Here is a 27,843-nt window from a genome sequence, read left to right on the forward strand (position 1 = left end):
GAACAAAAAGAATATTTCTCAAATTAATTAATTGAATTACTTTAAAAACTTTAACCAAACTAAGCCTCGAATATATTACAATCAATGATGATAATTCAGTGTTATGTACTAATCACTCAGTTGGGAAGGGGGAAAAAAAACGCCATACTACGCCTTAACTGTCCTAGGAAATTAGAAATAACTCACATTTTTACAGTGGTGCCTAAGGATGTAAATGTAATGTGCTCATCACATTTCTGTGTTGGGGTTGTTTCCAGCAAGAATGAGAGAGATTTCGAGCCCACGACTGAAGGCTTGGTTGAACATGAGACGGGTTTGGAACGTGGATATGAACGGGAACCATGAAAACATTGCGATGGGGATGAAGATGAGCATTCCCATCCCCGCGTCGTATAGTCGGGCAATTGAACGGACGGACTTCCATAGTCCCAGCTTCTTCATCAAAGGCTTCCAAGCTGATGCAATCTGGAAACCAGACAATTTAGTGTTAAAATGGGGCGTAGAGAGGGATCCATCATGACCTTTTAGTTTTTGCATGAGTTGTGTAGTAGTCAATAAAAATCGCAATAAATTACTGAGGCCGAGAACTTACGCAAAGAATTCCCCACCCAGTTGGAACAAATGCTAAGATGCAAGCAAACACATCTGGAATTGACAGCTTTGTGATAGCAACTGCAACCGACAAACCGGCAAGTGCCACCAACAAGGAGAGACCTTGGATAAAGCGCAACAAGAGCTGGAAATTGACTGATATCTTTTGGCTGAAGGTGAATACCTGTTAAAGCCGAGATGTGAAGAAGTTACAAGCCAAATGAAGTGAATTTTGAAAATTCAAGACCCAATAACTTTCGGGTTTCAACACCATCTACTTACCTTGAAAAGAAGTATCAGCACAGCAAACACAACCCATGACAGGCCGTAGACCTAGTAAAACATGCAAACACGTTAAAGCAACTGCTATCACCGTCTTATTGACAACTTATTTTGTGGAACAATGAAAAAGAGAAGTCTGGGGAAGGGAGAAGAGGGCTATGCTTATTATTACACAGCTTGTAGCACAAACACCCGCACCCACAAAACTACTGACCCGACATATAGATACAGCAAAGTAAGACAGATGACAGCAGAAAATAACATCATCACCAAGTAGAACACAGGCACTTTTACACCCAAAAACACATTCAGGAAGGATGAAAAGATAAGTAAAAATTTATGAATAGAGTGTTTACCGTCAGTGATGTATCTGAACCCTGAATATTTAACTTGTAAACAATGCCATACTGAAAGATGAAAAATCTCAGGCTCAGTATGGTCTCAGCAATCCTCCCACTAAATGTCCGAATGTGTGACTGTATATACATTAAACAAAAGAACCACATCATAAATAGAAGTACATAAATTCTAATATAACACAACATAGAAGAACACTAAGAAATAAGCCCCAGAAAGCATAAGCCCTGACAGACACGAATGATTAGAAGTAGCATTCGCAGCACCAAGTAGAAAGGATATGAAATAAGCACTCTTCTCTTATGGTAAACATATCTAACACGCAATGCTAGTTCTCATACCAACAATAACAAGCAGAAAGGGACATAGGAAAAAGAGGAAAAAACAAGCCTCTTTTCTCCTCCCTTTCTTCTCGTTTGACATTGCTGTTAAATGACATCATCAATCAACCAAGGGACCCCATCATGATAAGCTGTCAGAGAACAGAAGTAATACCAGTTCTTCATCCCACCAAGCTTCCCAGCTTTCCTCTCCCTTAACTCCAATTCCACCTCTGTAAAAAAGCCAATTGGTCCAATCTCTGAAGTCCTCCACTACCCTATAATCATGACATACAGAATTACTCAACAAGAACGGGGTAGAATCCCAGGTGAGAGGAGGGAAAAGTGGTATTTACTTTTGCCACTCGAATCCAGATGGGTTGAACAAATAGGGAGCAAACAGCCAAGAGAGAGCCATAAACCAACTGCTGATTGAGAGAAGAATATAGCCTAAGGTACCGCCCTCATTATACCCATATGCTATGTATACAATCAACAACAGCACAACTTCTAATCTGAAAGACAAAGTGGTTAAATTAGAATAATATTTCCAATTGAGAAGAAGAGATCTCTAAACAAGAAAGAGGCTGAGAGAGACAGAGAGAGACAGAGAGACCCTTTAACAAAGTGACTGCGAGAGTACAGCCTGTAATTCTCAGAAAATTTAATATGGCGGACCACAAACCCCCGGCCAGTAGCTTGATACTGAAAAAGAAATATAGTTTATTATGTTCAGATAAAGCAAAACGTAGCTAAGCAGGATGAGGAAAAACACTTACCCTTGCACCACCATGAAGAATGGTCCGACCGAAATAATGTGTTCTTGTGCCAAGAGAGAATGTAAAGAAGACAGAGCAAAGCTGAAGCTGCATTGTAATGAAATTGACAACAGCCTGCAGCCAGAATTGCAGAGCAGGAACATTAAGTGATCTCAATAAATACTTTCGGAAAGAACAAGTTGGGAACTACAGTTCCTCACTATTCATCTCTGAACAAATATCATGCAGTTCTAATGTAAAATTCCATTTTTCATAATTATAGAATTTTCATCTGCTTGTGCAGGTACATAGGAAATATATATGATAACAAAGTTTTCAAAGTTGGCATATCATGAACCGTTTACTTATATTTCCATTACTCAACTCACCAAATGGCTTAGAAGATAACCCTCAATATAAATGTATTATACAACAAGATATAATATGAAAGGTTACATTTGGATATATGAATGGTATAAAGGATAATCCTCCACACCAAGCATCAACAAATAGAACTTAAATGAGCAATAATGAAGTCGAAATATTTCCATATGAATATGTAACAGAAGCTTACTGCCAAAAAACCCTGTTCCAAGATGAAGCCCAAAACCATGGGCACAGCGGTGAAAATTCCAATTTGAAAAAGAAACTGGGTATTCAGAGCAGCAGTCAGGGCAGTGTTCTCTGTAACTTGAGCTCTCACTTGGAGTTCTTCACCAACACCGGATAATGCCTGATACAAAAATCATGTCAGCGCCCTGATCACAGCGCACAGAAAGAGCTACTATTTACGAACAGGCTTGGGGAAAATGAAAAAAACGTGAAGTAGCTTGTCTTGTCACGTCATAACATACTGTCAAGTAAAAGGAAGCAATGCAAAAAGGTGTATAATCACTATTAATGTTTTCATATGCTTAGAAGGAGACTTATAACTGTAAACAGAGTTTGTGGACAACAATTTCATGTAAATTAGATGTAATTGGCATGCCATTAAAGTGTCAACAAAGTATTAGATATTAAGAATATTAATTACTTGGTGAGAAAATTAAAATTACTAAATTCACAACAGTACAGGGATGATAAGTTAGCATATTTGAGAATAGAGAATTGTCTTACCAAATAGGTCTTCCCATAGAGGAAAGCGTACACAGTCAGCACAGTCAACTGCACAAGCAGAAAGGGAAAAACAATTGTTTATATATTAAGAAGAATGTTCCATATCAAAACAGCATCATGCAGCTTCCAGCATCAAGTAAGCAATGCTGACATTTGCATGTAAATCCATAAGCAGCCTAAATCTATTTTAGAAAAAGAGAGAACTAGAAGATTTTAGAAAAAGGGAGACTATCTGACTGAGAACTAGACTTCCATACAACGATCCATTTAAACAAGGGAAGCATGCATGCAAATTACAGTTAACATGTGCACATCCGAAGTAAAATATTATATTAAAAAATGGAAAATGCAGTGAGAGACTGAAAGTCTATCCAAAACATACGGTTTAAGTAAATGTGATTCCGTCTAAAGTAAAATGCTACAATTTCTCTTCTCTAGTTATATCCAACTACTCGAGCCCATCCCACCAGTAGTTCTTAACCCACAACTTAGAATGGTCTTAGCCAGTAGATGTATATTTTCAGTTGCTTTACCATTGTACAAAAATAGTATCCAACAGTCGTAAAGTAAAACGACATCATTCGGAAGAAATCAAAGAGCTGGCCCAGCCTGTAAACATCCCGACTGAGAACTTGTTCACCATTACCACCAGCGACCTTCCCTTCAAATACAGCAATCTGATTTAACCCAACATCCCGCCCTTTGCCGACCTGTGAATTAAATTAGATTATTGACATCCAGTAAGCGTAAAAGAAAGAGAGAATGAGTATGAGTACCTGAATATACTCATGATGAGTAACATTGCCTTGTCGCAGAGTTGTATTGAAACCTGAAGATTTACTCAAGACAGTTAGAATTAAACGATAACACAAGTCAGTTCAGAAAACATCAGTATAATACATGCATGCAAAAGACGAGAAATGCACATGTGCCAACTTCTCCCTTGAAAAAGTTCTTCAACTTAAAATAGACTACTCATAAGAACTAGAAAGGAACAGAAAAGAACTGTACACTGTTTACATAAACTGGGAGTGATCATACAGAAAACATATAATAAGAGGAATGCATATGTTTCTTGGCTATTTGAGGTTCCTACTGTGTTATAAAGCAATACTAAGAGACTGTTAAATTTGTTTGTTCTAGAGTACTGGAAAAATATGAATCTGTGTAAATGTCAATGATTAACATGGATTTTCTATCTTTTACTTTTCTAAACAGTGCTTAGTATGTTTTTATAATCCATTCAAGTCATTGTCAACTGTATATACAGACAATATTCTGATTGTCCCCTCTTCATCGAACACTTATCTATCACAAGCCGTCAACATCATGCCTGACATTTGATATAATTATTTTTAACATTCAAAATACAAATAACAATAATATTAGAGTAATGCTTGGGACCCAACAATTGAGTCTCAACTTGAGTCCTGACTGATGTGCCATTTATCTAGCAGATACTAGAATATTAATTTTATCAGTTATGAAATTCAATATCCAATAGATGAATGCCACACAGCAATTGGGACTCAAGATGACTCAATTGTTGAGATCCTAATCATTATTGATAATATTAAGGACCAATGTATCACAATATAGGTTGATGTTTCTGATTGTAAAAGCAAAACACATAACAAGGATATTCAGATTTTTTTTTTTCCCTGTTTTGGGGGTGAAGGGAAGAAAGGGGAGGACCGTTAAGGAAAACAAGCATATCTTTCCGACTTATGTATTCAAATATTCTTCAGAATTCAGTCAAAATATCTCTGAGTGAAAAATGAAGTTCGCAGGAGCATTAATAACTCCAAATTTAAACTTATATAAACTGGCAACTTAAGCAACAAAGCATGCTTAAAAGTCTGCATTATTTTTTAATGCAACAAACTTTGAAGACATACTAAACAAGCAAAACTCAAAAGATTAGCTAGGTACTCATGGTAAGAAATGATTAAGTCATGGAAACTTTTGTAAAGTGGGAAAGTTATGGAGTCATGCTCTATCCATTTGGGTGGTAAACTAAATCAACAGAAGGTGTTTAGAGTGTCAAAAAAAAAAGAAATCTCATTGATACATCTCTCCATTCTAGTCAATAATTTCCTAATGAATGTTGAGCAAGTTGTGTGAAATGGTCAATACAGAAAATTGTGCTCAACAAATTGACAAACGAATGAACCAAATACATAATAAACATCTCATATCAAGTTCACAGACATACCAGCGTAGATATCTTCGCTAATGTTGATAACACGAGAGGCTTTGCTGATACCGCCACGTGTTATATGGAAAACTCTATCAAAGACATCCGGATGACCATAATGCATACGGCACCTGAACACCAAAGATACATCAGCTTCAATTGGACAAACTTTTAAGTTTCTTGTAAGCTAATCAAGCAACTTCACATTGCTAAATGGACTTACTTCAGCGGATTTGCCAAAACACGCTGACCAAGAGTAACAAAACTGGTCTCTTGGTTGGACATAAAATAAGCTAAAGAAGAGACACTGCACATCATTAAGCATAATTACATAAGTGAAGATAACAAAAATCAGTAGCGAGGAACATTGAGAGCTCTTTAGTGCAAACAAACCTTCCAGTGAAAACATGTTCCCTGACACCAAGAATGGTAGGAGGACGTATACCATGATCAGCATGAAATTCTTCAAGAAGATTTCTCATCTTCAAGGCTTCCTCAAAGTAATTGTCCTGAAATATAAGAACAGAAAACCAAAAATCTCAGAATGAGCACAGCACACTTAAGCGAAATAAAAAGGAGAGACGAAAGCCCCAGTCAGCCAGAAAAATACCTCAAATTTTACAAACTGATATTATAAAACCAAAATCTCATTTGGACAAGATCAATCCCTAAAAACTTTAGAATGAAAATCATTAAAGTGTATAAACGTTCAACCGTGAGGTACAATTAAAAAATAAAAGGCAGGGCATAATAGCAGGTACAGCAAGTGAACAGCCCATCTGTTAAGAGTATCCCGTAGGATAAGCATCATAGGGCAAAAAGGTGTCAAAAATTTGGAAAGAATGAGAGACATTCTTTAAAAGGTAAATATATGTATTCATATAAAGATCATTATGCCTATGTTTATGACTGCAATTCACCAATCAATGCAGAGGATGAAAAAGGTGTGGTGAAGGAACAAGGAACAATAAACTAGGCCAGTATGATATCATACAAGCAGATCATTAAATTAAAAATCTCTACAGAATCCTTCTTTGAGCCTAAAGACCAGAATGCCAAAAATGGAACCAGAGTGAAAATCATGTGACTGTAATATGTCTGTAATGACATCAACTAAAACAGATCTGTGTTGACTTAACAGTTACAAATACAAGACATTCAGCAACTCACACGACATCTTTTATAGGCATGCCTACTAAATGTATAATACACATAGTGAGTAAATTTCCAGAAGCTAAACTGACTCATAACAAACTAATATTACCCTGTTGGCTCAGCAGCCAGCAATTTACCGATTTAACATGAAGGCCAAGACCCAAAGATCAGAGTTCTAATAGCCAGAAAACTTTACAAGTCATAGCAATAAAGTAAATGCCTTCAAAAAAAATATTAACCTGATTCATGTCAATTGTTTGAATGGCATTTCCTCGTGTAAATATTACTGCATGGTTTTGGTTCTCTGGCTTCCCTTCACCAAGTTTTGGATTTCCAGGCAATTTTATGGAGTAGATTTCCTCCAAGACCAAAAAAGATTTAGGTATTAGAAAATTTGAAATCAATTAGAAATCCCCAAGGCAGAAAGTTAGCTTAAAGAAAACAGTAAGTTTGGTCAGTTTGATAGAAGAAATGTTTATCAGAGCATACAGCTGACAATATTTATGAACAAGAGGCAAAATACATTGTCGAGAAGACAAGTCCACTATCCCAGAGATTTATGTGTGTCTAGAAAGGTATAACAAAGATGTAACGCAAAACTTATCCTTAACAAATGTATCCAACTAAGTAAGAAACAAGATCCTATGACTTAGAATATAAACTAATGCAATGCGGCCATTTTAATCTGATCGTATAACCAGTCCTTCAGACAGTACAGATAACAGAAACTTCAATCTAACAAACAGAACAAAGAAACACATTTCAACGGCATTTAAGAATTTTCCAAATTGGTCTACCTCCCAATAAATGCATTGGAAAACCTAATAATCTGCAAATTTTATGCTCACCAATTCTTAGCACTTCAATGATATCTTATGAAGCCAAAAATCTTCATTGGACTTCAAAACGGCTTGTCCTCACTATTCAACTAGGAATTGAGGTACCAGAAACATCATTTACATAAAAAGAGGACATAATGTCAAGGAACTATGAAATCCAACAAGTACAAAATTCACTACTACCAGATTCTATTCATTTTCATTATGTTGGAACATAGGTTGTTGTATTCTATGAACTCCCTCTTCTTCTTTGGCTAGGAGTAAAACTTGTGTTCAATTAACAAAACGAGCGTCAAGTACAAGATCTACCATTAACATGTTCATAGGCACTTGTATCACACCATTACCTATGTGTCAGTCTCACAAAACAAACTTATAAACAGAAACAAGGAGTTTACATGATTAAACATGTCACTCAGATACTTTATTGAAAAAATGATCTAATGGGTTTCCATTCCCAAAACATATAGAAGAGGCAAAGAAAGGAGACATGGAAAACAACAAAAAATACCATAATAATTAGTCACTGGTGTTCAGCAAATAATCATCAAATGAATAGAAGAAACCTTAACAAAGTAGTAGCTTTATGAAACCAGAAATGGGCTAAATGAGCATAATTATTAAAGGAATAATTTCTGGGTAAGCCAACCTTATCTTTCCCATTGATATCGCCCTTTACAAGCTTTGAGTAGAATTCCCTATGCACTTTACCATCCTTCAGTGTTTCAACATCATCAATGAAAGCAACGCGAAGAGCTTCATTTCTAACAACAGAGTCAAAAGGAGAGATTAATTTCAGTAAAATAACAAAAAATAGAAAAAAAGAATTATCAGCACCTAATAATATTGAAACTAGAAAGATTTAAAATTGGAAAAGAAATGATAAGTGAAAACAAGAGGACTGCTGTTGGTAATGGAAACACGTTCAGAAATTTCATCCATTCCATACCACAGAATCAGTAATTAGCTATCCAAGATTGCAGATGGGGGTCAACAGAAACCAATCCAACAACTCACCTTTGCATCAGCAATGCAATATCAGCAGCCTCAGGTTTTTGGTCCTCTTTCTGTTTTCCGTAAATTTGACTTGTAACAACATATGTAAACTTAAGATCTGCATGAGCCCGAGCTTCACGAGACAACTCAAAACCTTGAGTATCAGATGCATCAAGACTGGAAAGTGCGGCTTCCGTATCTGATAGTGACAGAAAATGAGATGATTGACATTGAAAGAAACAATAACAAAATATGCTAGAATGCACTAACCTCCAGAGGTCATTCTTTCTAAATAGGCCTGAAGCATAAGAGCTTTTCTATAATACATCATCCCCCGAACTGCACCAACAAGTATAGAGGGCCAAAAAATATAAACATTGATATAAAAATAAGCATACTGATATTAGAAGCTAAATGATATCATCTTTAGAAATGTAACCCTGAGAAAAGTCTAAAAACAAAAACCCAGATTTCTTATCCCACATCCTCAACACTTTCTTACATTGCAGACAAAAACAAAAACCTGTGCCTCGTCTCCTTTTTCAAAATCGTTATATCTTAAAAAATCATAAAACATGGTAAGCATGGAAGATTTTTTGTTCCCCATCTTTCTGACACGCAATTAGCTCAAATTTCATCTCGATAAAAACAGAAAACAGCAGAGAAAACAGCAACCATTTCTTTGATTAATTCAAACTTCTTATGTAGGTTAAACTACTTGGTCAGTCAAATTCTGACACAGTGTCAACAGATTCGTCAAGATGAAGCACTGTCTAGGTGTTCAGGTTAAGTGGCAAAGCATGCTACAAAAAAGCCCAGAGGAATATCTCAATTTCATGTATTGCAGAAGTTGTTTGCCATAAAGAAGCAATTGCTACCTATACACATAATTTTCAAATTACAAATCTCCCCGAAACACAATTCATTATCCAAAATCAAGCAAACCCGGAAAAATAAACTCCTCGAAAACCAAATCAAATAATCCTCTGACTTTCAGTGTAAAACATAAACCCAAGCATCGATCCCCATTTAACCAAAAGTCACAAACAAAACCCCAACATCATTACCCATTTGAAAAGCCATCATGACGTGTTCGTTGCAAAATCTGGTATTACTAACTGAAATGAAATTTTGCATGCTTCCTCAAGTGGCTGAGTTGTGGCCCCTGATTTTCATCTAAGTGCCGGCCCTTGCTGGCAGTTAAGTAAAAGGCAAAAAAGAAGGAAGAAAGAACAAAAAGAGAATGAAGAATTATTTTTAAAATAGATACACAAACTTGTATACATGTATACTGTAATGGGTTTTATCATTAAATCTAACAGACGGCAGGGTATTAGAGGCTAATTCTGAAAACAGGGCTTATCCTGATCTTAGGCCAATGCTTGATATATCTATGAAAAGATTCTAAATTAAAATGCTGCTTCCCACAATAACCACCACTCCTTAAAACATCCAAAGAAAATCTGCAGTTTAGAAGCATAACAAAACAGAAACACAACATCTATTTACAAGAACATCACAGCTCGTGGCTCCATATCAGATTAAATTAAAATACAAAAGACTCGATAACACAGCTGAAAAATATCTAATAAAACTTAGATGCATTTAATACCAAAGTGATCTCGCTTAATTCTGCATACTAAATAGAAAAGTTTTTGTTAAATAGTATGATGAATGAAAAATGGCCAAAATTTCAAATTAAGAATAAGCTTAAAAAAAATAGAGAAGAATGAACAACTACCTGTTCTGGCTAATGTCTGTGCGCGATATGAGGCCCAAAATCGAAGTTCAAGGATATCACTAGGACTATCAAAAAGTTCAGTGTCTTGCGAATTTTCGTCACGGCCAATTCGAGAAAGGAAGTTCTTCCACTCATCTGCATCAAAAATATAGATAATGATACTGCCAAAATATAGAATAATGAACAAATTTATAGGGCATTCAAAATTCAGCATCCTAGGCTAAGTTAACAGACAAGACGAGCAAGCAATAATCAAGACTTAGCTAGCGTAAACTGCACTAACTAGCCCAGGACACAGCACAAATCAGCCAGGTTTGTGTTCTACATAACATGACCCACCACAACTTCCATGTTGGGTTGAGCCAGCTGTGTGGCACATAGTAACATTGCAATTAATCTAAAAAGATCTCTAAGAATAATAAAGTTCAAAAGATACTAAAAAAACGTAAAATAAAATTTTTTTTAAAAAAAAAGGAGAAGAGGGGACAATCATAACATGGCCCCACTTCACAGAACAACAACAATTTTGTTAGTAAGTTGTGGGAGACACAAGCACAGGAAACCGAATCACCTCACATGGAACCCAGCTAGGGAGCAGAAACACAGCTGTTTTACACTACAATCAGCATACAGGACTGCATCCCACCCATCCCCCTCTCCATCCAAAAGAGAAAAACACTTGAAATCAAGTTCATTTTTAGCGGCAAAAATAAATTTAACCCATCATCAAATTTGCATATCGACAAATTTGAACAATTTATAGATGCAATATACAAACATATAAAACAGTCAAATATAATCATCATTTTCAACTATCGCTACATTCCTATATGAAGAAATGATGACCTCCCCAATGAAGCTACAGAGTATAATAGCCACAGACAAAATCCAAAACCCAGGGGTAAAAAAGGGAGGGCTGCTGAGAGGGTTCAGAATTAAGGTTCAGCAATATTTAACAGCAATAGTAGTAAAACCTGATAGCTTACGTAGCAGTGACAGCTGACTAGGTCTTAAGGTCTTCACTAACATTTTGATAGATTAGAAATGATTAAATAAAAACCAATCAGGCGAACTTAAAAAACCCTTAAATATCTTTGAAGCCAAGTAATGGCAACTAACAAAATATTGTGCACAGGGTACATACCAAAGAGAAATATAAACCAAAGTGAAATATCAAACACACATAAAAGTACATTAACATAACGAAGTAGATACCTGGATATATTTTCTGAAGGTAGAACAAAATCGATATTCCATCCTCATTTTTCTTTAAAAGCTCATCCATACTATAAAGTACAATCTCGGAATAGTATGGAGTGAACACGCTGCATTTTTAAACATGAAGGTAAATCGATCAAATGCATAAATACAAAATGGATGCATGAAGAATAGAGGTATACCAGAAGGACAACATCTCACGGGCAGGCTTTGCAGGAGGCATATCCATGAAAAGGGAATTTGTGAAGAACTCCAGCCTCCGCCTGGCCTCAAGATTTCTGGGTATATTGGATGCGGAGTCTTTGATCGTTAATAGGGAATGCAACCTTTTAACTTGTGCTTTCTGTAAATGAATCAAAGTTACAGAATCTTCTATAGAATAGAATGCAGAATGTAACAGCAAAAGCTTAAACAAGGACAAGGAGTGAAGTCCGAACAGACCAGCTCAGCATCTTTGGGCCACTTCAACTTCGAAAACAAACGACCTTCTGTCCTCGCTTTAGATAACAAATTCCACGTATCATAGTTTTCCCTGGAGAATACATGACAAATGTACATATTTCCCAAGAATAAAGGACCAAAAACAAGGGAAAAAAAAAGACTGAGGCTTATCAAACCTCATATTAATAGAAAGGACGTCGTGTCGGACAACATCATAGAGATCTTGAACAGCTTGAACTGCTCCCTTTTGCAGCACTGGCGTTTCAGCCTCTTTCTGAATACAGAGAATCTCAAAACCATTAATATAAGAACCGAAGTATACCATGAAGGACAGAAAAAAGAGTTAAAAGGACAGTTAGTTATTTTCCAAATGCAACTAAGATGCTCACACAACTTAAGCCACTTCCAAATCAAATGATTGGAAGCATAACAACTAAATATATCATATATTCTGAAATTCACAGGTTAATCACCAGGAAACAAGAAATCTTATAGTAGTAAATATGTTTCCACAGCTTAATCAAGTAGCTTCGGCAAGTATTTCTGGAGTTGGAAGAGGGGAAAGGGAGAGTAAGAGTTATTCCCATTTATGATATAAAAAGATGAAAGGAAGAAGCCAACACAAACACAAAAAGATCTCGTACATAAAAACAATACAAATCCACCCCTTTTACAATGCTGAAATAGGTAATGAATGCATACATTCCAACAACATTCATGTGACCCTGCTAGCTATCTTAAAGTTTCAACCATTAACATGTAAAACTTTATGTACTCACAAGCAACTGCCCAAAAGCATCAACAAAAGAGATCCACCATCAAGAAACAGGGGATGACAGCTATAACAACAAAGACACCAAACAAATGGAGAGAGAGGAAATAACTCTAAAAGCAGATCTTTTCTTCTTTGGTGCTTAGAAGAAATGAAAGCAACTTAAATAGGTAGACAACAATTTTATTCAATATATCTAATACAGAAGTAAGATGGGGGGAAAAAGAAAAAAAAGGAAGTAGTAAACGAACCAGAACTCCCATGAGTGCAGTTACTCGTGAAATAACAAGCGGCAACTTCGTTAGCTGGAAATCAACATGAATACTCCTCTTCTCCACACTGACATTAATGTCATCATATATCCTTTCAACCCTGAAATAGTAAGCAATAATCAACATAATTTTTATATTGTGTCCACATTAGATTTTTACAGCATCCAATACCTTAATTACTCACCACATCCTTCCTTCAGCTTCCAAAGTTTCAGTTAGGATAAATTTTAGGGTGTGGTAAAACTCCTCAACCGCATACTTCATATATTCATCTCTTGAAATCCTTTCCCAGAGCTCATCTTGTGAATCTCTATTCTCTACAGCAATATCTTTTGCATAAAATATCTACACAAATCATTGAAAAAAGAAATTTCAATAAATTAAAGGCAGAATCAATAACAACTTATGGCTCATTTTTTACACAACGAAAACTATTTAATAAGAAGTACAGTGCCTATGGAAGGCAAAAGAACCTTGCTGGCAAGAAGAAAAAGCGGCCACTGCACAAGCAGAAGACTCCCTGAATTTTTTGGCATCAGAAGCAACTCCATTTCTCTGGAATATCCAAATGGGAAAATGAGTTCAGAACAATGGAAACAGAGCGAGAATATCTCAGCACATCAAGATATCCAAGAAAAACAACAAAAATAGATATTTCTCAACAACAATTTGAGAAAATTTCTAGCACTTACAGGTTAGTTATGTAATCCTCTTCCCTAAGATTTTTAATAATTTCATTCCAAAAGGGAGAGAAACGGGCAGCATCAAACTTTTTCTTCTCCACAGCCTTCAGAGAAAAAGCTCACTATGTTACCGGAATAATTTTCTCAACATGCTAGAAAACCCTATGAAAACTAACCCATAAACAAAATGAGCGAAAAAAAAGGGGAACTGTTTATAATACTAATATAGCCACTTGAATTAAATGGTAAAAAGGAACACAAAGCAGCAGAAGTGCCAGCAAAATTGAAGAAAAAATTAGCTGTCTCACTGGAAATCAATTCAGAACTTGATAATATGAAAATTAATTCTGTAAATGACCAACCTGACCAGACGAAGGGTGGGAGGTCCTGCAGAAGAGATAATGTATTCAGATGCAGAGTAAAAAGGAAATATTAAGATTCCAAAATTGAGTGAGATTGTAGTAAATAATGACAATAATAATAAGTGATCCACCTATCAGGAAGAGGAACATGAAGAGTGTCCATAAAAGCCCGAGGAAACTCCTCAAAAAGTGCGTGAACAGCTTCCACAGATCTAATCTGGAAATCAATTCTCAAATGTGAAACTTTGGGGGAAAAAAAAAATAATACAGAAACTATCAAAGTAAACACAAAACTAGTTGAAAGACGTGATCAGAAAGTACCGCAAGAAGAAACCTATGAACATTGGAAGGAAATACAAACTAATGAATAAAACATTTGCTGTGTTTACAAGGAGGGAAAAAAGAAGGAACAAGATACAATGTCACATGAGGCAGAAATAAACACCTACCTCCCCGAGACGATCTCTTGCCCCAAGCAAGAAGCCATAAGCAGCCGACATGAGTGTGTAAAAGATATAGATATCTAACAAATAGATCTGCGGCATAAGGAGGAAGAACATACAGATGGGAACAACATTCTTCAAAGGAAGGTATTGAAGGTAAACACCATATGAAAAAGGCCACAACATAGACATAACCAAGTTACCAACTGATATGTTCTTTAAAAGTCTGTTTCACAAAACCAAAAATCCTAGATGAGACCACTATCAGTATTAAGCCATCAAAATAAGTTTTGTGGCTGTAACCCACCAACATAAAATTGGATTAATGTTTCTAAAAGTACAATACAATTTTTAGATCTGTGACAAAATCAATATATTGTCACCAATACACAAGAATCCATGTCTACAAACAAGTTATACCAAAAGTCAACTAAAATCAGCAAACACAACAGACTCCCCCACCCCACCCACCCTTCTTTTTCAAAACGAGAAAAAAGAAAAAGGACTTAAAAATTAGATGCCTGAAGTAAAAAACCAATATGTCTTATCAAATTAAAAAAGTTTGCTCACATGATGAATCATTAACTTGTTGAGGATCTATTTTTCAACAATCCAACATGAACCAAATACCTTTTGAGCTAAATGTTACATTAATCCAATATATTTAGCTATAATTTTCCATAAAGACGTGCGTATTTTTCATCAATCCAACATAAACCAAACACACTTAAGCCAAATGTTTACATTAATCCAATATTTTTAGCTTTAATTTTCCGTAGAGACACATGCATACACGTGTACACCTGCACACACAGTCACACACATATATGGAGGCTTTCCAACTTACTGCAATGACTGGAGCCCATAAACTGGCAACTGCCAAAGCATGGTGGTTATCTGCAAGCACACACAGATTTGATAAGAACCTAAATGAAGCATTTATAGGATGATAATTTCATGAACATTATATCTTAGGCAATATTTCATATGTATAAAAAAGACTCTTATATCATTTATCAATTTCAAGTTTCAACATCATGAGGAATATGATGCCCAACATTTTAAAGTTAGCTTATTTCATTAAAGTATGTAAGGTAAAACTGTTTGGTTGCTTACTTCTAGATACAAAATCATGCCAAGAATACTCAACAGCATCCATATCTACTATATATCTTGTTGGCTTCACCAACGGCTTTATCTGAAAAAACCAAAAAATAATAATAATAATAATATTTAAGAAATGGGGGAAATTTGTATCAAAAACAAAAATGAGGGAAAAAAGGAAATTCAGAAAAAGAAAAAGAAAATCAACATCATTGCCATACAGTGCAATAGACATAACTAACCTGGAGAAAATAGGCAAATGAAAATTTTCCACTCAAAATAACAAGCCAAAACAGCATATACCTGCACAAGAAGTAAATATGACAAAACATATTAGATCTTGACGAATAAAAAAAATCGAAAGTGCAAAGAGAAGGATAAGTAGAACCTTTTCTCCAAGCAAAAAAGCCAAATGACAAGATGATCTGCATTTTCTCATTCATAGAAGATAGAATAACAAATTGCGTTTCCATTTTTTATGAGGTTAACCTCTTTTTCTTCCATTTATGTTATATAGTTACTTCTTTGCATGCAACCAATTTAACTTCTTGCTCTTGTACAGCCATCAAAATACAGTTTCTCTTTTTCATTCAGCAAATTCAGGCAGACATTCATCATTTCTCTTCTACTAATGTCCCTAACCATCTATATTGGTCTCCACCAACAATAAGTAGTATTTCAAAAAGAAATACTAAATGTACCCAAGTGACACCACTGCATATACAAATTGAGATTGATTGAAAGAAAGAAGATGAGAGTTTACTTGATGAAGTCCGTGCTTCTCTCATACATGCCACGTCCAACATAATATCGTTCCTTCAATGAACCAACATCAGACATCATCAGATATAAAAATTTAAGAAATCAAAACAATGTACTGCAACCACAAGGGGGAAAAATGAAGACAGAGAAATGCAAGTATGAAGCTTATAGCTGCATAATAAAATGGAAACCTCGCGCATCCAGTGAATAAAGCGCATCAAAGGCCAGCGATCACATTGATTAGTTAAACGGTGGCAGGCTGGTATCCGCATGAGGCAACTAAGAAAAAACTGGAAACCAGCATAGATGCCTATAACAATGACATACAACCTAAAAATAATTGACCTTGCATTTGGTTTACTGTCCTCCTGCACACCTTTCCTGCATTAAACACAAAAGTCATTTTGGGCTTTGAATATAAATGCCCAAAAAAGGCAACACAAAAACAAGAAGAAAAGAATAAATCAACTGAATTAAAGTTAGACAGAACAATAAACATACACATAAAGAAAAGTTATGAAGACCGAAGCAAAACTAAACCAAATGAACCGTAGAAAAATTCGAGACACAGCCAGGCGTCGTGATGTCGAATAGGCGCCATACATCATCAGAACATCCAATACACCTAGATCAAGAATCAAGCACTTCATAGTTAGAAAAATTTATTACAGCCGCACAAAATGAAGGCACTAACAATATTAGCCAAGTATCATATCTAAATGATAAAACTACTTAAGTATTTAGTACAGTTAATAATAACACAGTAACTAAATCCACTGAAAGGAACCTACTCTCAAAGAACTTCATCACAACATATGTAGGGCCAAGACTCAGAACTTCCCTTAAGAATTTCTTGGAGTTAATGTTTTCATCATTGAAACCAATGATAGCCAGTCCCTGATGAAGGAACACGATTTAAAATACTTAAAAGATATATAAAATTGTGATTATGAATCATATACAAGAGCATATAATTATTATAAAATAAACCAGGGGACATATCAAGAAATCCAACAATCCAACAGATATCAAACATAGACAACTAAACTCAGCCAATAAAGGAGCATGAAAAGAGAAAACAAAGATGTCTTAGTGCAATCCTTTGGTTTGTTCATTACAGGAGCCAGAAACCTCAGAGAACAACATGCACTAAAAGAGAAAAAAGAATAAATCAGTCGCAATGTGAAGAGAAAGATGACGGAAAACATACCAAACTATCTAAGTAGTTCAGGATTTATATCTGCACCTCAAAAGAAATTCAAATGAACAACTAAGACAGATTGCAAACCTGAAACATCATAACCAGAAATATCCACAGACGATGGAAACTATGATAAAGATGAAGAAATGATCGATGTTCTACAAATGAAGTCTTCCCGCGGCGTTTACCTCCACCAGGATTCAGCAAATTCTGCAAGATAAACAGAAACACAGATAAAGCAAACAAATGCCAGGACCCGCTACCAAAAAGCTTAGACTAATCAATCTGACTGAACTCTCCTCGATTTATTTTTGAGAAGGAATTTAGTTTATTGAAAAGACCCAAAAAAAAAAAAGGAAAATTACAAAGGTGGCCCAGGTGTCCATAAACATAATCAGAGATAGAGAAAAAGGGGATGGAGTAATCAACACAAAGCCCATCCAACTGCCCCAAAGCCCAAAGAAACCATCTCTCACCAATCCAAAAACAATCCATGCAAAATTATCCTAATTAACCCATAACACCCTCCCAATTTAAATATAGGAAATAAGAAAAGAGAGAAATCTTCAAAATCCTTGGTCATTGAAGCCCAAGGAGATGCCAAAGCCTACCTCTATCCAACAAATTTCTTGTTTTTCTTCTGCTTGATAACCAGAACTACATAGAATCTAATGATACAGAAACTTTTAAACCTCTCAGTTTAATCTCTCATTTTCAACTTCTGTTAATTGCAACCAATCAAATCAAATACGAATTCTATTACAACTAAACCATCCAAACCCAATCCATAAGGAGAACTTCTCTACTGCCAAAATGAAGATTATTTAGCACTAGATATATCCAGCAACAGAAAACAATTTTACAAATATATAACTTGGCAACCAGATGACAAACATGCAAAATCTGACTGTAGCTTCCAAATAAAGTACATAATGGTCCATTTAACATGAACATGATGCATGAAGCGCCAACAAACTTATATCTTACTGCAATAAAGTAAATGCAAAATGGTCCATATATGACATAGGCAACCAGATGACAAACATGCACAATCAGTATCATAGCTTTCAGATGAAAATATACATAACAATGGTCCATCTAATATGAAGATACACACGCACACAACACATATATATGTATCTCAATGCAATTAAGGGGGGGAAAAAACACAATGGTCCATCTAACATGTGTCTATATATACACACACACACACATATATATGTATCTTAATGCAATTAACGGGGAAAAAAAAAAAAAAAACACCCATGCATATCACTAGGATTAGGACTGAGTAGTAAACTGAAAATTCAAATCACTCAACTCATTAAATATAGGTGGTACACCATCATCATCCATTGGCCTGAAATTTCCTACAAATTCATTGGCATGCATTGACTAGTCTTTCAGACGAAATAGCATAAGTGTCACTTTATAGTGATTATATGTTTGTCATAGATATAGAATAAAATCAGGGACAGAATCTAACTGATCTCTATATCACAAGCAATCGGTAAGCTGTATTTGGATCATAAATCTGTAATCAAATTTTTTAGTTTATAAGTTTACAGACAAGTACATTAGCAGGAACATATGCACTCAATGGATGATCAAGACAACAAAATTACTTGACTAAATGACAGCAAAAATTCATATTAAAACACATTTTGCTGTTTCATTGCAGAGATCTATTATACGAGCATTTCCCATCAAAAAGCTCATTTGATGACAGAAAACATCAAATTCTTTCACTTTGCTCATTATTTCCTCAGCAGTTACCAAAAACATCAAAAAGGGGTTGTAAAGGGATGAAAGAGCAGATATAGGGCATATCTAAGGAGAATACAACATAAGAACTAAAACAAAACCAGATGCAAAATTAATAGTTGCAAACCTTTGACCTAGGTGTTGGTTTTAGAAAAAAGGATGAACTTTTTCGCCACGGCCAACTAAGTTCAAAACAATGAAGTGACCTGGAAGGAAACAAAGTTTAGCTGTTTATATAGTAAAAAAAAATCCTTAACAAATACAATTTCGTAAGTATTACCAGAAATATTCATTGAAGTCATCATAATTTCTCCAAGCAGAATGAGGGGCTCGCCCGTTATCATTATTCGCAGCTTCCTGTATGTTGGTGAATGTAAGTTAAACTTTTCTCAAATATAAATATTAAATGCAACATAAGTTATTGACATATGTGCGTAAGACAAAACTTCTCACAAATGAGGTGAAGGTGCAAATGTTATATACATGCATAGAATGACAGCATAAACAACACACATCCCTTGGATAAGCCTAGAACTGTGAATTACCCACTCCCGTAACATTAAAAAACAAAAATTTGGAAATGAAATAAAATAAAACAGAATAAATTGAAGAATGCTGATGCATTTTCAACAAATCACGCCCTTTAGCTATAAGGCTTTTATTTCCTCTTCGAAAAATTAGCACGCATATGAAATATAAGTTTTTCCCCCCTTTTTATGAGCAGTAAGCATGCCATTACGTAGATCAGAGACATACTGCAGCAACCACCTCATAAAGAGGTGTGATAACTTGATCAAGGAAAGATACACCGTTCTCCGAAGTGCAACTATTCGCTGGCTGAGCTGTCTGCTGCCCTAAAATCACATCCATTTCCCTTGCCATCTGTTGTGTAATTGTAGAAGAAAATTGGAAAAGCACATCAAAGGCAGAGAGGAACTTAGTTAGATTCAGTAACAGCAAGGAAAAATTTCTCAAGAAAAACACTGCTAAGCAATTTTGACCACAATGATATCCAGGTATCTCAACTCTGGGTACTAGAACTAAAATTTTGGCCACTTTTTCACAAGGGAAGGTGAAAAAATCGAAACACTAAAATGAAAGTGAGAAAAATTAGTTGGGAGAGCAAATAGGCAGGTCTAGAAGATTTGAAAGCGCAATATAAAACAAAACAAGGACCAACAACCAAGTCAAACGTGCAACTAACAAAAATTAGTCTTCAGATTTAACTTACATGATGAAATATGTAGCATAAACATTCTGGAAGAAATCTAATGTTGGCAGCTTCACCCCATATCAACAAATACAAAGAAACAAAGAGTATTTTCTTTTCCTTGCCAACCGCTTCCAAACTGAACGTGATAAGAAATAGTCCTTAACACCATTTCCCATTAATAACATACAAACTTGCTGAACAACCACGAAAAATCTGAAGGGCTAAAAACTATACCTACTCCACACAGGTTGAATGCACAAGTAATCACACCATTTAATGTAATTGTCCAGTGACTTCATGAATACTCGTTGCACCGCAGCTTCATCCAATTTCTGTAAAAGAGAATGAAAATAAAACAATTAACGAAATTGAAGGAGAGAATGTTAATTATCCAAACCCTCTAATTAAAATTAAGTGAGTCATTAGGAAAATGAGGCTTAAACGTTGTTTACCTTCAACACAGGAAAAGGTCATGAAAATTTTGATCATACAGTTAACATATATAAGAACTTGAAACATTTAAAGTGCGTTTAATAAACGGTAATTGAAATGGGCTAGAATCGGAATGGGCTAGAATCAAAATGCAAAATGGGAATAAAAATAAATTGTTTACTTTAACTGTATGAATCGGAATCGGACTCGGCTATATTGCCACTAATGTGCTTACTTTGTCTTGTAATAAAAATGAATTGTTACAAGTTACTAAAATGACCCTAGTTGATTATTTCATTATTTATTATAATAATTGTGATAATTATAATTCAAAATAACAAGAACAATAATAATTTTAACAACAACAACAACAATAATAATAAATTTAACAATAATACCAATAATGATTATTATTATCGTTAAAATTATTATTACTATTATTATTAATTAATTAATTAATTAATTAATTAATTAATTAATATCAATATTATTAGTGAAAAAAATGACTATTATTATGATCATCATCATCATCATAATTGATTGTATTACCATTAATTAATAGTATTATCACTATTATTGTTATAATAATAATAATAATAATCATCATCGTCATCGTCATGATTATTATTATTATTATTATTATTAACAACAACAACAACAATTAAAAAGTAATAATAATAATAATATAATAATAATAAAATATTTTGACTTTTTGAGGACAAAAGTGAAATTATGAAATTTGGGTGCGGTAAAATAAGGACAGTTCAAGGAATGGGAACTTGATTCCCTACCCCCTCACAAATTCCTATTCCTTACGTGAGCCCCACATGTTTCATTCTCACTCCCACCTCTATTTTAGCAAGTAAACATTACCAATCATTCTCATTACGCATTCCGATTCCCCAATCCACAAAATAAACACACCATTAGGGTTTCTGAGTACATAGATAAGATTCATTTTCATACCTGAAGCCTTATAGTTATTTGGATGGCAAGATTAGGGGAATATTTGAAGAAGCCTGAAAGGAAGACTGTGAAATCTTGTGGGATCAGGGTTACTTTCTAGCATATTTATGGACGTCAAATGCTAGTGATGATAGGAAAATTTGATCTTCTTTATTCAAGAGAATCAGTATGTTATCTCAGCCCGCTTGCCACTTCATAATTGGTAATTGATCTTTTATGAAATTAGATCATAAATTGCTGGTTTACCTCCTTTACAACTCTTTCTATGTCAATACTAAATATATTTATTTCTAACAAGAAAAAATGAAGCAAATAACCAGATAAATGAGACTCACCGGTTCATTTTCATCAGGAATACCAAGTCGAGATTGCTCATTTGCAAGGAGAAGAACTATATGTTCACGCTGGTTGGAAACATTGTCTTTCTGGGAGCCATAAAACTTATTAGTAAATACAGAAGAAATTAAGAATCCATATGACTACATTAGGATCTATAAGAGGTGATTTATTAAGAAGACAATTTGCGAGGTGGTTCAAATCGACAAGCACAAATTGGAAAGCATACACCAATAAGTTTCACTTGAATCACAACATCACTTGATTCATAAACAATCCTATTCACAACAAAACAATAATGATGGTGATGATAAATAACAGAAGTGAAAAATAAAACCTAAGAACAAAGAAATGGGAGCATGGTTGGGACTGGAAGAAGAGGGGTTGAGCTCTTTCTTCCACACCACTCGAACTAACACCTGTGAATAATGAGGTTATTCTGTTCCTTTTTCCTTACCACCACTCCTCTACCTCATCCCTTCTACCTCGACCTTCTTCCCACCTGGCCCTCCTCCCATTTGAACTTTCAATAGAGTGGCACTAGAACAATTGAGGTAAGGCCAGGTAAATTAGCATCAAGCATACAATAATGCATTCAATGTTTGTAAGTTGAAATGTAGTTACTAGAGCCACAATGTTGTTTTGGTAAAAAATTCAAAAGTGGTCAACAACTGCTCATCATCAAAGAGGTCATGAGCCTTTTGAGGCAAATTTTCTGTCTCACTTTCTCTATATGGTAAAATAGACTCAATAACAACTTAATACAATATTTTTGTTTAATGATGAATTAACACCTTAATACAAAATTGTTGAGAATGTAAGCACTTGTAATCACTACTCACATTGTTTCAATTAGTTCGCTCACCCACAAATTAGTAACTTACAATTTAATAGCCGAAATGAATAAATAAATAAATCCCAAGTTATTAAAGTTTCCAAGGACCCAAACAAGGAAGTTGATGGTGCCTTTTGATAAGCCTGGATTGATCCCTTCAACTACCATGATAGGTCAAACCTCTAGACATTCAAGATTTATTATTCCAATGCACAGAGAAAATGCCTACTTTCAAGGTCAATACGATTGGATTCAAATTAAAAGTTTCTGCAGTGAAACCTACAATGCAAAATTTCAAAGCATTTTAAACAGCCCTTCCTAAAATTTGAAACCTCAACAACAGGTTTGAATCATCACAGCATTAACGTAGAAAACAAAATAAGAGCAATGGAATTCTAATCAAATAGCACAGAAAACTAAGCTGATAAACCATGTTGATAAGAGTACAAACCTGAAAGCCAAATACAAAGTGAAGAAAATCGAGCATATCAATATTCCTTGAGGGCGGAATTGGAAAATCCTCGGGCAATCTTGGCAGGTCTCCAAAGTATTTCAAAGCTGAAACTGCAGCTTGGACCTGACATGAATTTTTTATGTGTAGAGAACTACAAAAGCAAAAACAGGAAATGGGGACCTACTTTGGAAATTGACTAACCTCAGGGAAAGATACAATGGCATTTGCTACAGTTGGAGCATCCAGAGGGACTATATTATAAGCAACAAGATCATCAGTCATAGCTGCATCGGAGTCAATCACTTGTTTCAACTGCACCGAAAAAAGAAGAAAGGAAACAGCTATATAAATAAATGTTACAATCACATAATTATTCAATATAACAATTCAAGATAATAGTTGGCACGACGAAGGCTGTAGGTAATGCGGAATGAATTCGAGAACATAATACTAAGTTTGCACCAATATAGACTCACAGTTCAGAGATTTCATGCCTTCTGTCTTACAACAGGAAATTTATTCAACATGACAAGCTGGGCAACAAAAGTTAGCTTTCAAGGGTTAGGATACCAATCCTCCGGTCAGGAAAAGAACCATCTATAGGGAATAGGAAGAGGAACATAACAAAACACTAGGTCCAGGTAGTTAATTCAAGTTCAGCAACTTGGATATTCAAACTACCGTAATTCATCATCAAGCATTTATGGACATGGTTATATCATACAAGGTACAATGCACATTATTAGCAATTTAACAATACCAAAGACAATATTCTCCATTTTATAAATATGCATCAGATACCATAAGAAAAGCAGCCTTAAAAGACTATGGATCAAACCTCTTCCGGGATTTCCTGAGTGAGCTGCTCCAGAACCATTCCTAACACTTTAAGAGTAGCAAAAACTCTTTTCCTCTTCACGGTTTTCCGCTCCAACCTAGAGTTGACAAATAACATCAGACAATGAGTTTGGAAAACAAGAGAAAAACAATCAAAAGAACAGAACAGATAACACGCAAAGTATCACATTATCGTTACAAAACCAGGCCTTGAACTTTTCCAGAAGATCAAGCAATCTGGAGCTGGAAGATAGGAGAGCTTAATTTTTAACATAAAAAAGTGCATTGGTTACACAAAAGAATATGCAGATGTTTTTATCTTTGCTTACTCCATGACTGAGAAAGAGATTTTGGGTTGATTCCGCAAATCTTGAGGCAGAATTCTTTTGTTCAGTACAGAGAGAGCATTATGAATTTGTTAAACAGAAGATGTTGTCCAGATTTTAAGCAGTAATGCAGATAACAAGCTAAACGAAAAGTATATTTTTCATCTTTTCAATAAGGAATTATTTAAAAAAACAAAAAACAAATATTGCAGAACCCTGCTTGCAGGTATCACACATAAAAGAACCCCCAAGGTCTGAACGTTTTATGCATTCAAATTTCCATACCACAGAATCCAATACTTTCACTTTAATGGTCATTACATGATTATATTGTTTACATCAGTTCCTAAAATTTGTGGTATTGTTGTGAATTTGTGAAAGCACTAACACTTAAAACCATGGCCCCCGGGAAACATACTTTCAATGAAGCAGAAGAAGCAGAATAAAAGATGAACAAATGCATAACTCAATTAAAGGAGTAATATCTTTTGTTCCTTGTGTAATATACATACTCGCCAAGGTGTCCACTAAAGACACCGGACTCCCTTAACAGCATTTCTTCTTCTCGTAGCTTGTCTACGTTGTTTTTCTCTCTATAGCGCTTGTAGAACTCCTGTAAGCGGGCAACATCTTGGCTTCTATCTATGGTTCCTACCTCTCTCTTTGCTAGCTTTTGCTGAATATTTGATCCCGGGGGCAAAGAAAGACAAATGATAATAAATCAATATACTAGACAAAACAAACAACTAGCAACTGACTCAAACAAAGATACATTGAAATCAATGCACAAAGCTGAAACGAAATCTAAGATATCTTTCTGAACACATTTAAGAATACAACTAAACATGCCAAAAGCAGCCTGCTCACATGTACAAACTCTATACACACAGAGGACATGTGAATCCTTGCATATACATTTACAGATATAAAAATCATCATGACAAGTTTAAGTGCTTTTTGGCAGCTTTGAACTGAATGAAAAGATGGAAGACATTCTAAAAGTTCAAAATGCTATTAAATATGTTTCCAATTTTGTTTCCTTCTCACCACACTCCCATACCTGACCATACGCAAACACAAATTAAACTAAACCACCCTCCCCAAGAGAGCGTGAGGAGGCTTGAACCACAAACTCTTGATCCAACACAAAAAATCTAACCAACTAGGCCATCCAAATAAAGACAATAGGTTAGGGCTTCTGAATTTGCAGAAAATTCAGCAACTATTATGCAGCCATATAGAACAGCTAATAAACACAAACTTGCACTAGGCACACAGTTTCCACAATATAGTCAGATATGCACATTGCTAGTTTCTAACTGTTGAAATGACAACTTAGCATACAAAACAAATACCATAAAATACCTTGATAACAGACATTAAACCAGTCTTGAATTGCAAAACACCTCTTCCTTCACTGTTAGGATCCAGATTTTGAGCAAGCGAATAAGCATGCTCGCATACTGAAAGTGAACAACAAAAAATCAGCACTGTAACACATATGAAAATTCTTATGAATTGAATACTAAATATTGTTCAAGGGAAAATCATACAAATTCTAGAGACACTGGGATCTTCCTCTTGAATTTCATCTGCAGCTCGTAAAATTGCATCTATATCCCTATTGTTTGCAAGTGAAGAAGGAACATATCCGGCAATCCCACTAACTGGCTGGCCAAGTGCATCTTTCCCAGTTCTTTCTCTCCTCAATGCTGCTCGCACTAACCGCTCCCACAGATCCTCTACACGAGACATTTTCTATACAACACAAAATTCAACAAATTTTAACAAAAAATAAATCATTATTTTCAGTAAAAGAGATTTACTAAGCGAATTAGCTGCCGACTAAAATAGAGAAGTTCAACTCACGATCAACAGTAATAAAATAATAATTTATCACCAAAACAATATGAGAAGAAATATTGCTCGCCTGCTAAAACCCTCGACAATCAAATTCAAGCGAAAGCTAAAAAACATGATTCCTAAATCTCATTTTCTTCTAATTTCCATTCCAAAACATTGTCAACAACTAAACGAAGCCGACTCAACTGGAAATAAAATTGGAAAGTAAAAAGACAATAACAATAACAAAAACAAAAATGACAATATCTTACTGACTGCGAATCCCAAAAAAAAAAAAAAAAAAAACTTAGAAGCGAAGTTAAGAGCGAGCTTACTATAATGACAATGAGATTAAGCAAACTCTGAATGAGGTTCTATCTAAAATCCTAGGCAATCAAAATCAAGCAAACCTAAAACAAATAATAAAAATAAGATCCTAAACTTTCCTTCTCTTTCCATTTCCCCCCAAAAAAATTTCTCAGCAACCAAACGGAGCAGAAATTCAACTAAACTTGAAAATTGAATATTGGCAAATTGAAATGCAAATGAAAGTAAACTTACTGATTGCAAAAAAAAAATAAAAGAACCTCAAGAAGCTGAGTTGAGGCAGCGAGCTGACTCGGTCATTAACAAAACTTGCGTCGTTTTTTGAGTATTTGATTACGACAGAAGAATGAGAAAGAGGAAGAAACTATAAAGAAATAAAGTGTTTTCAGTTTTGATTTTTTTTTTTTTTTTGAAAATTTCGGATTTTAAGATTTGATTTTGAAACGGAGAAGAAAGAGAGAACAGAGAAAAATGAAAAGGTGGTGGCAGCAGGAATCTAGAGGCGGAAAGAGGTAACCGGTTTTACCGGTGACAGCCGGTCGTACACGAGGAGGGCAACTGGGCAAGGGCCTTTTGAAAAGTTTGATTTGTATAATTGACGCGGCGAAGAAACCTCTGGCACGTGACAATCATGTGACTGCTGCTGACCCTTTTTTTTTGGGGACCCGTGTTGCGCTTGTTTATAAGGCAAATTTAGGAAATTTCTCAAAATCTTTTTTTAATTAATTTATGGATAATTTGTAGTTAGTTAATTGTTTAGAAACCTTTAAATAATTTATCAAAAAAAGCTGTTTTGAAATTTGATTTTTGTGAGAAGACATAATTATACAATGAAATTAAAAGTGAATTTCCGGATGATATATTGACCGAGGAATATTTTACTCTTTAGAGAACTATGAAA

The 27,843-nt window shown here is 35.0% G+C and overlaps 1 protein-coding gene across 1 annotated transcript; it reads right to left on the minus strand.

The window, feature by feature from the left end:
• Positions 1 to 27,475, minus strand: LOC102612131 (callose synthase 9). The gene is made up of 52 exons (XM_006492604.4): positions 27,177 to 27,475; positions 26,327 to 26,531; positions 26,139 to 26,236; positions 25,286 to 25,449; positions 24,449 to 24,545; positions 23,812 to 23,922; positions 23,608 to 23,733; positions 22,321 to 22,410; positions 20,822 to 20,919; positions 20,606 to 20,723; positions 20,131 to 20,256; positions 19,655 to 19,731; positions 19,502 to 19,580; positions 17,698 to 17,820; positions 17,201 to 17,306; positions 16,911 to 17,034; positions 16,601 to 16,790; positions 16,411 to 16,463; positions 15,890 to 15,950; positions 15,660 to 15,741; positions 15,391 to 15,440; positions 14,550 to 14,636; positions 14,232 to 14,317; positions 14,101 to 14,125; positions 13,748 to 13,842; positions 13,529 to 13,610; positions 13,240 to 13,400; positions 13,035 to 13,155; positions 12,188 to 12,285; positions 12,012 to 12,102; positions 11,753 to 11,913; positions 11,568 to 11,677; positions 10,353 to 10,487; positions 8,882 to 8,950; positions 8,633 to 8,810; positions 8,265 to 8,379; positions 7,016 to 7,135; positions 6,015 to 6,130; positions 5,845 to 5,928; positions 5,640 to 5,752; positions 4,201 to 4,253; positions 3,958 to 4,134; positions 3,425 to 3,472; positions 2,883 to 3,041; positions 2,330 to 2,443; positions 2,167 to 2,255; positions 1,907 to 2,065; positions 1,726 to 1,828; positions 1,230 to 1,349; positions 874 to 924; positions 593 to 775; positions 1 to 465 (listed from the first exon to the last, which is right to left on the minus strand). Exons 2-52 carry the CDS (start codon positions 26,526 to 26,528, stop codon positions 229 to 231), a joined length of 5,715 nt encoding a protein of 1,904 aa, XP_006492667.1. The 5' UTR covers positions 26,529 to 26,531; positions 27,177 to 27,475; the 3' UTR covers positions 1 to 228.
• Positions 27,476 to 27,843: the final 368 nt, after the last annotated feature.

The sequence above is a fragment of the Citrus sinensis genome, chromosome 2 (assembly GCF_022201045.2).
Source record: "Citrus sinensis cultivar Valencia sweet orange chromosome 2, DVS_A1.0, whole genome shotgun sequence".
NCBI classification, from domain to species: Eukaryota; Viridiplantae; Streptophyta; class Magnoliopsida; order Sapindales; family Rutaceae; genus Citrus; species Citrus sinensis.

Excerpts from the sequence above, each read along its gene's own strand:
- LOC102612131 (XM_006492604.4), bottom strand. The coding sequence starts at position 26,528 with ATGTCTCGTGTAGAGGATCTGTGGGAGCGGTTAGTGCGAGCAGCATTG. Across the intron at positions 13,843-14,100 it reads CCCACCCTTCGTCTGGTCAG|GCTGTGGAGAAGAAAAAGTT; the intron begins GTTGGTCATTTA and ends TTTTCTCTGAAG. Across the intron at positions 6,131-7,015 it reads AAACAATTGACATGAATCAG|GACAATTACTTTGAGGAAGC; the intron begins GTTAATATTTTT and ends CTTATATTTCAG.